At 64.8% G+C, this 9,464-nt stretch overlaps 1 protein-coding gene across 1 annotated transcript; it reads left to right on the forward strand.

Moving 5' to 3' along the window:
- The first annotated feature begins 1,455 nt into the window (after positions 1-1,455).
- Positions 1,456-8,488, forward strand: LOC129198252 (class I histocompatibility antigen, F10 alpha chain-like). The gene is made up of 9 exons (XM_054807404.1): positions 1,456-1,570; positions 3,660-3,887; positions 4,635-4,898; positions 5,650-5,925; positions 6,003-6,275; positions 6,358-6,459; positions 6,613-6,639; positions 6,939-6,971; positions 7,151-8,488. Exons 1-9 carry the CDS (start codon positions 1,456-1,458, stop codon positions 7,162-7,164), a joined length of 1,332 nt encoding a protein of 443 aa, XP_054663379.1. The 3' UTR covers positions 7,165-8,488.
- The last annotated feature ends 976 nt before the right edge of the window (positions 8,489-9,464 follow it).

Here is a 9,464-nt window from a genome sequence, read left to right on the forward strand (position 1 = left end):
TCACGTGGTTCCCATCAGAACTGAGGCCTTGCTGCACACATAAGGCCGTTGCTTTGAGCAGCTTGAACTCCAGAGATCATGGTCCTTCAGGAACAAACACGGTTCTTGGCCCTGCACCGGGATCCTGCAACAGGAAGCAAATACACTGCTGGTACCATCGGGTTAGCGGGTGTCCCCTCAGGCACCGGGAGGGGACAAGGGCTGCCTGCAAGGGACAGTCCCAGCAGACACGTCCCACCAGGCCTCTGCCCATCCCACCGCAGGACGGTTTCCGCATGGGACTCACCTCTGGTTGAAGCTGCTGCCATCCACCCACTCCAGGCGCTCGCCTTGTCTCTGCAGCCCAAGCCAGACATCAGTGTTGCCCTTGAGGCGCAAGAGAAACTCCTGGGTAGGAAAGACAAGCCAACAGTCAGGAGCTGCTGCCGGCCCCACGCTGGTCCCTGCCGGCCTCGCAGGCAGCCCCAGCCCTGCACCACCACCACTGGCCCTGGGATGGCAGCAGCTCCCTCCCAACGGCTGCTCCAACAGGCTCCAGCGCTTCTGAACGAGCTCACCAGCCCCAGGCTCCACACCCAGGGTCTGCACCCAACCCAGGAAACCCCCTTCCTTCACCCCCCCGCAGCCACAACAGCCCCTCACTCACCATTTCCCACTCCCTCTGGAGCACAGCCAGCGAGGCCCCGTGTGAGGAGCACCACTCCTGGCTCCACTCCCAGCTCCCCTCCTCATTCGAGAGGTAGTAGCAGACTTTGCGATACCCAACCCAGTCGTCAGGACAGGCCAGCACCAGAGTTGGACAGCCTTCATGTCTCCCTGCTGGAGAGGGAAAAGGAGAAGGGAAGAAGGTCAGAGGATTCTCCTCCGCAGGGAGCAGGGGACACAGCTCTGCAGGGCAGGGAAGGAGGTAACCACGGGCTCCCCCCACAGGGATCCCCAATTTGCTCCCAGGGACCGAGAAGGAGCAGACACCCCAGGCGTTAACAGCCTGTCCCCACAGCACAGGTGAGGGTGTCCCTGCTCCTCCCCAGGACCCCTCAGACAGGGTGGGGGCACAGCCATTCCAAGGGCCTGGCCCCATCACGCTCCCCCCACACCAACAGTTGCCCCAGCCCAGAGGGGAAGGGGCCACATCCAGCCTGGTACTGCGTGGGCCGGGTTGCTGGCAGCACACACGGTCCTGTGCCAAGGGGCCAGAAGGAGGCAGCTGCTCCTCCCTTACCTGATTGTACAGGAAGAGCGGCAGCCAAAGCTAGGACCACAACCACCACCAGGATGTACGCTAGATAGGGACCGCACCGCTTGCCTGCGGGAGGAAAAAGTCACTCGAAACAGACGGTGCTGTCCCAGAGCAGGCACGGCCCTCACATCCCCGCCACCCCCAACACAAGCTACCCAGGGATCGCGGGAGGGACCCCCTAGGGGACGGCCCACAGCAGGAGAGCTGCCAGACAGATGGCGAAGTGGTGGGGAGCTGCTACAGACCACCTGATGGGAACTGAGCACAAGACGAGGCCTTTTCCAGACAGCTGGAAGAAGCGTCACACTTGCCAGCCCCAATCCTCCCAGGGTGACACCACCACCAAGACATTGTCCCCTCCCTACAGGTCACAGGGGTGGCCCCACACTCACCCAGAACTCTTCTGTGTGTCCTTTTGTCTGGATACCCAGGCACCTCTGTGTGGGAGGATGCCTCTTCGTCCTGGGGACCCAGGGGCTCCTCCATGTTCCTACTGGTACAGGGGAATGCCTCCTCCTCCCCTTGTCCCATGGGAAAGGGATGTAGAAGCACTTTGCTTGTGATAAGCAGAGTCTTGTGCCCAAGGCATCACAGCTGCTGGCAGAGGCTGTTCCAAGCCAGGCTTAGATCTTGTTTTACCATCACAGCTGCTATTGGGAGATTGCCAAGAACATGCTGAGGACACACCAGACCAGGACTTCTAATTCTATTAATAGAAGCAAGGCACTCGCTGGCTAGGAGTGTCTCCCTTCCCGGCTCAGCCGACACACAGGAAGGAAGCACCAGCACCCAGAGAGGCAGGAACGGGGTGCACCTGGCAGAACAAGGCACCACAGCAGCCCCCAGACACCAAAATCGGAGGCCCAGGGTGTCCTTAACAAAACATCAAGGATACCGAGTCAAAGTCGGCACACAACATCCCACCCCCACCTGAGCAGAGGATACCGAGGGTGGGTCTCAGCCCTGTTTTACAAACAGATGAGCACACAGGATTAAAGGGGGACAGGAGGACAGGGCTGCTCCCCTGCACCGCCCAGAGGCAGCTCAGCCGGAAAAGCTCCAAGTGATGCCATGCGGCGACAGGACGAGGGGGAATGGTCTTAACCAGAGGGTTTTACCCCAGAGGGCAGATGCAGCCCAGATCTAAGGGGGACACAGGCACATCCCAGCGCCTGGCTACTCCCCGCTGCTGGCACAGGACGGGGACAGCGCAGGCCGAGCCCGCCCAAGACCATCACACTGTTCACCCCAGGGGTGCTGGCGGCGGCTGGGCCAAGCAGCTCCCGCCGTGCCGGTGCCCTGAAGGGTTCCCAAGCCCCACAGACTCAGCACGGCTCCCCGCCCGGCACGGCTCAGGGCACAGCGCCAAGGGGGGGCCCACAAGCGGCCGCTCCCTCAGCAGCCCCAGGAGGGAGGCGGGAAAGCCGGGGGGAACACGGCGAGCAATACAGGGACGGGGAGCCCTCCCCGCACCCCACAACCACCGGGCCCGAGCACCACCGCCCGCCCGGCCCCTACCTCCGCCGCTGCCCACGTGCGCCCGCACCGCTCTGAGGAAAGCGCCGCTCTGCTCTTTAAAGGTGGCCCGCCCGCTCGCCCACCAATCAGCGCGCAAAAGGTGAGGAGTGGCGGGGGAAGCAGCCAATCGAGACCACTTATATTTTAGCCCCGCCCCCGTAACCTGTCGCTGCCCGCTGTGAGGGAGGTGGGGGCGGGCTGGGCTGCTGCCGCCGGAGCGGCTTTCTGGGGGGACTTGTGATGGCGGGGGGCTGTCCTTACCACACCCAACAGTTTTGCCTTTTTCTTCTGATTTTCCTCCCCATCCCATGGGGCAGGAGGAGCAGGCAAAGGGCTCGGCTGCCGGCTGGGGCTGAACCACGACAGGGCCCAACGCTGGAGCAGTTGGTGAAGAACTGGAGCCCGTGGGCACCGGACACGAGGGACAGCGGGTGCAAGGGACACCTCCCAGAAGCCCCGGGGGGTGCCCACACTCCCCAGTTTTTGTACCATTTTCCCAGCTTTTTCACCCATAAACCCCCAGGGTGGCAGAGCCGGGGTGGGGAGAGCCGTGGGGCACCTGGGTGTCCCCCTCCCCCCGGGACAGACAGGTCGTGGGGGTCTCGGGGTGCCCCAGGGGAAGGGGACAAGACCAGGGCCGGGGGGGCGGGTGTAGAACTGCGACTTGGGGGGCCCAGGGGTGACCCCAGGCTGGGGGGGGGGGAACAGGCGAAGTGGGGGTGCGGGGGGATCTCGGGCCCTGAGGAGGGGTCGGGGGGGGCTGAGGGCTGGGCTGCCCCGTGGGGGGTCCCGGCCCGAGGATCCCGGGGGGTGGCGGGGTCCCGGTTGGTCCCGGGGAGCTCCTGTCCCCGCCCCTCCCCCCGCGCTCCCTCCGCCGCTTTCGCTTCTCCCCAACCTGCAGAGACGGGATCTGCCCGGCGCCCGGTGACGTCCGAAGCGTCTCGGGCTGCCATTGGCGGACGGGCTCTGGCGGAGCCAATCGCGGGGCGAGGCGGGTCCTGGGGCGGGTCTTGGGTCGGCGCGAGGCTCGTGGGGCCGGTGCGGGCGCGGTGCCGGAGCGGAGCGGAGCGATGGGGCCGGGCGCTGTGGCTGGGGCTGCTGCTGGGGGTCCTCGGCGGGGCAGCGAGCGGTGAGCGCGGGCGGGGACCCGGGAGCCCGTTCCTTGGCGCCGGGACCCCCCTGGACCCCCTTTCCTGGTCCCCGGTGCCCCGTTCCCCGGGCACGGGGACCCCCCTCCATGACCTCCCCCTCCATCCCGGGTGACCAGGACCCCCCTGGAGCCCCTTTCCTGGGCACGTGGGCACCCTCCCGGGCACCGGGACCCCCCCCCTTGACCTTCCCTTCCGTCCCGAGGCACCGGGACCCCCTTGGACCCTCTTTGCTGCGCACCGGGACCCCCCTGGACCCCCTCTCCTGGGCACCGGGAACCCCCCTGGCACGGGGACCCCCCCGGTCCTCCTCCCTGGACACCGAGTACGCCCTGGGAACACCCCCCAGACCCCCGGGTCTGCCTTCCTGGGCCCCGCCCCCCCCGCCCATGCCCCTGATCTGCTTCTTGACGCTGGGGACCCCCCTGCACCCCCCTTCCTGGGCACCTGGGGTCCCCCACCCCCCGGGCCCCCCTTTCATTGACACCAGGGACCCCCTGGGCTTCCCTTCCTGGGAACCAGGACCCCCCTCCTGGACACACCTCGCTCCCCCAACACCCCCCCACCAGTCACAGCCCCCCTGCAGCTGCCCCCCATCCCCCCCGGATCTGCTCCCCTGGGACCCCCACCCATCCTCGCTGCCCACCCCTGGACCCCCACCCCTTGGGCACCCTCACCCCTGTCCCCCCGAGCCCCCCAATCCCTCACCGTCCCCCGTGTTCCTGCAGAGCTCCATTCCCTGCAGTACTTCCACATTGGGGTGTCAGAGCCCAGCCCGGGGGTGCCCCAGTTCGTGTCCGTGGGGTACGTGGACGGGAACCTCATTTCACGCTACGACAGCGAGACGGGGAGGACGGTGCCTGGGGCGGACTGGATGAGGGACAACCTGGATCAGCAGTACTGGGACGGGCAGACCCAGATTGCACAGAGCAATCAGCAGGTTAACCGTGTGAACCTGGACACAGCGCGGGACCGCTACAACCAGAGCGGGGGTGAGTGCGGGCTGGGACGGGGCTCTGTGGGGCTGGGAGGAGGCTCCGTGGGATGCGAGAGTTCCCACCCCCCCCCACAAGACCCTGCCCTGCCCCACGCTCCTGCCCCGGCTTGTGCCGACCCTTCCCTGCCCGGTGCCATTGTCAGAGGGCTCCCAGCCACCCTATCCCCCAGTGTGAGGGGGTCCCGGCTGCCTGTCCCAGCCCCACAGTCCTTGGGATCCCTTGTCCCAGAGCCGGGGGGGCTTCTGGCCGCCCCACCCAGCGCATCCCCGCCCCACAGTGCCCAGCACCCCATCCCAGGACTGGGCCACCACATCCCAGCCCCTTGCCATCCCCACGGCAGTCGAGACCCCCAGAACCGGAGGGGGTCTCATCCCCTCGCCATTCCTGTGGTACATTGTACCCCCCACCCCAGAGGCAGAGGGGCTCCCCCCACACACCCCACCTCCTTGTCCCCCCCTCAATGGCACTCAGGACCCTGTCCCAGCCCGTCGCTGTCGCAGGGTGCTATGGGGCTGGGTGCCAGCTCAGCCATGCCCTGGGCGCAGGGGGTCTGGATCACGGCTGTACGTGACGCCCCGAGTGCTGTGGGCCCCGGGCAGGACGGGGGGCAGCTCTGGTGCTGGTGCCCGATCCCCCCGGACCTCACACAGGGCTGGAGTGGGGGGTGCTGCTGGGGGGTCCATGCCCCACTGAAGGCCCAGGGCTGTGGCAGCCCCTCAGCCCCGTCTCCCTGGTCGTGTTTCAGGGGCTCACACGCTGCAGCGCATGTACGGCTGTGACCTCCTGGAGGATGGTAGCACCAGGGGGTATTGGCAGGACGCCTACGTCGGGAGGGACTTCATCGCCTTTGACATGGACACGATGACGTTCACTGCGGCGGACGCAGCAGCGCAAATCACCAAGAGGAAGTGGGAAGCGGACGGGACTGTCGCTGAGCGATGGAAGCACTACCTGCAGAACACCTGCGTTGAGTGGCTGAGGAAATACGTGAGCTACGGGCAGGCCGTGCTGGAGAAGAAAGGTGAGGGCGAGACGGGGACCCCGGGGACCGGCCAGCGTGGGCGCGTGTGCCAGCCCTCACCGCCACCCCCTCCGCAGAGCGCCCCACGGTCCGAGTGTCGGGGCAGGAGACCCCCGGGATCCTGACCTTGCACTGCCGCGCTTACGGCTTCTACCCGCGGCCCATCACCGTCAGCTGGCTGAAGGACGGCGAGGTCAGGGACCACGAGACCGAGCGGGGCAGCATCACGCCCAACAGCAACGGCACCTACTACACCTGGGCCTCCATCACGGCCCGCCCGGAGGAGAAGGACAAGTACCGGTGCCGCGTGGAGCACGCCAGCCTGCCCGAGCCCGGGCTTTTTGCGTGGGGTGAGCCCGGTGGCCTTGGGCACGTGGAGCGGTGGGCTGGGGTGGTTCCCCTTCCCCTCCTCACAGCCCTGCTCTCCCCCAGAGTCGGAGTCCAACCTGTTGGCCATCGTGTTGGGCGTGATTGTTGCCATCCTGGCTGTCATCGCCATCATCGCTGGAGTCGTCATTTTGAAGCAGAGATCGGGTAAAGCACCGGGGTGGTGAGGCAGAGGGGTGTGGGAGGAAGGCAGGGCCCGGGGGTCCAGGAGGGGCTGTGGGCACGAGCTGCTGCGCTCTGGGGAGCCCCCGAGCCTGACGGTGAAGCGTGGTGGATGCTGATGCCTTTCTCTTTCTGCAGGGAAGAAGGGCTACGGCATGGCGTCAAGTGAGTACCGGGGGCAGGTGTGGCTCCAGCCGCTGCCCAGTGCCGGGGTGGTCTCGTGGCTCCGGTTTCTGGCCGCTGCCGGCATTTCCCCATCCCCGGTCCTCCCTGTGCTGCCCCTCTTTACAGCCCCGTAGCGGGGACGTGTGGCAGAGGTGGTGTCTCCCCCCCGGTGCTCGCGGTGCCATCCTCCTCTCCTGGTGGCTGCAGCGTGGCCACGGCTCCCGGGCCGGCTCCTGGCACGTGCACCGAGCCCGCAGCGAGCAGGGGGCTGGCAGCTCACGGCTATTTCTCCCTCGCAGGCACGGACAGGGGTGCTGGCAGCTCGGCCCAAGGTACGGTGTGGGACTGGGGGGGTGGACGGGGGCAACCCCAGCTCTCTGTGCTCCCCCGTGGGACCCGTGGCCAGAACAACGCCGGGCTGCAGGAGGGGGACGCTGAGACCCCCCGAGCAGAGGGTTGGGGACAGGGAGGCGGCCCTGGGTGACACTGTCTGTTCCTCTGGTCCCTGCAGTGATGAACGCCTAACCGCTCCACGAGGGACTGGGGGGCTGGATGCGGCCCCCTGCCCTCTCACCGGCTGGACACAGAGGTGCTGGAGGCGGCTGGGAGCTGCCCGCAGAGAGCTGGTCACGCTGCGCCTGCCCACCCCGATACACTGGGGGCTCTTCTGGCTGGGTGAACTGCCTTCTTTACAATACTTTTAAAATCCTGGTGCCTGGGCTGCTCTGGCAGCCTTGGGTCGAGGGCTGAGCTGGTTTTATGTGGGATAGAGCTGATTTTCTTCACAGCAGCCCAGCATGGTGAGGTGTTTAGGATTGCATTGGGTCTGGCTGAGATGGAGTTAATTTTCCTCATATTAGCCCAGTTTCAGCTGAGAGGGTTAATCGTCTTCATAGTCAGTAGCATGGGGCTATGGTTTGGATTTGTGCCGGAAGCAGTGTTGATAACAGAGAGACGTGTTTGTTATCTGGAGCTGTTGTTGTTGAGCAGTGCTTCCCCAGAGCCAAGGCCTTTGCTGGTTCTGGCACGGCCCCGCCAGCGGGATGGCTGGGGGTGCCCAAGGAGTTGGGAGGGGACACAGCCAGGACAGCTGACCCCATGGACCAAAGGGATATTCCATCCCATATGATGTCATGCTCAGTTTATAAGGGGCTGGGGGAAGGGGAAGGTGAGGAGATGGCTGTATTCACAGTGATGGCGTTTGTCTTCCCAAGTAACCGTTGCGCGTGACAGAGCCCTGCTTTCCTGGAGAGGGCTGAACAGCTGCCTGCAATGGGAAGTGGTGAATGAATTCCTTGCTTTGCTTTGCTTGTGCACGCAGCTTTTGCTTTAGCTATTAAATTGTCTTTATCTCAACCTATGAGTTTTCTCACTTTTACTCTTCCAATTCTCTCCCCCATCCCGATGGGGGGGAGTGAGCGAGTGGCTGCGCGGTGCTCAGCTGCTGGCTGGGGTAAAACCCCGACAGTCCTTTTTGGCACCCATTGTGGGGCTCGAAGGGTTCAAGATAATGACAGATTTGATTGGAATATGCTACATTGAATTTATAGTTCTTGCTCTTTAGCTGTTAATTGGCAGCTTCCTGTGCTTGCCCTGGGCCTTGCTTGCCTTACTGTATGTTACAGGCTAGTGCTCGTTAGTGGCTGCTTTTTGCTTTTGCTGCTCGCCGTACTGCTTATCACCTTACCGTGCTGTTCCTGGGAACATTTTGATAACAGCAATGGCAACGTACCCGGGCTGGCAGGTGCCCAGGGCAACGCTGCTGTTCCTGTGCTGTTTGTTATAACTTTTGCCAAGCCGCTATCTTTTGTAGTTGCGCGGAGTTTTAAGTAAATTTGTGATGTTTGAACCTCTCGAGTAATTGTCGTTACTCCCGATTACCGCACAGAGAATTAAAAAGTTAACCTCACCCACTGAGTGGGACGGGACAGTGATGTTGCGGTGGAGTGAGCAGGAGAAGAGCACCGGCTCCTGGGCGACAGCCGCCACCTGCAGCGGAGGGGAGGGCTGGGGACATGGCAGGGATGTGGGGGTACGTCGGGGGAAAGTAGGGGGGACATGGCTGGGGATGTGGCAGGGACCTGGTGGGGATGGCTGGGGACAGGGTGGGTATGGGGCAAGGAGATGGTGGGGATGGATGGGGACGCTGCAGGGGACGTGGCAGGGGACTTGGCAGGGACACGGACGGGACAGCCGAGGATGCAGCAGGGATGCAGCGGTGACATGGCAGGGATGTGGTGGGGATGGGGATATGGTGGGGACACAACTAGGGACATGGCAGGGATGGCTGGGGACACAGCTGGGGACATAGCAGGGGGAACATCTGGGGACACGGCAGGGATGCGTTGGTGACATGGTGGGGATGGCTGGGGACATGGCGTGAGAAGTGGTGGGGACACGGTGGAAGCGGCCTGTGGATGTGGTAGGGATGTCTGGGGATGCGTCGGGGATGTCTGGTGACAGGGGGTGCTGGCGAGGTCATGGTGAGGATGGCTGGTGACACGGGGGTGGCAGTGGGGACCCGTTGGGGGTGGCTGGTGACACAGGGGTGGGAGTGGGGACCAGTGGGGACATTGTGTGATGGGGCGGTGGCAGCACCTGGCAGCGCAGGTAGGCGTGCTGGTAGTCAGGGAGGGGATGACCATCCAGTAGCACCCGCCCGGCCCCCGGCGGGTGCAGGCACAGGACCAGGGACACCAGGGTGCTCTTCCCCGCCCCTGGGGGGGCCACCACCGCCAGCACTTCCCCAGGGTGCAGCTCCAGGGACATGCCCTGGGGGGGACAGAGGTGACACCCCCACACCCCCTCCTGCAGTGTCCCCGGCC

The sequence above is a fragment of the Grus americana genome, chromosome 32 (assembly GCF_028858705.1).
Source record: "Grus americana isolate bGruAme1 chromosome 32, bGruAme1.mat, whole genome shotgun sequence".
NCBI lineage: Eukaryota > Metazoa > Chordata > Aves > Gruiformes > Gruidae > Grus > Grus americana.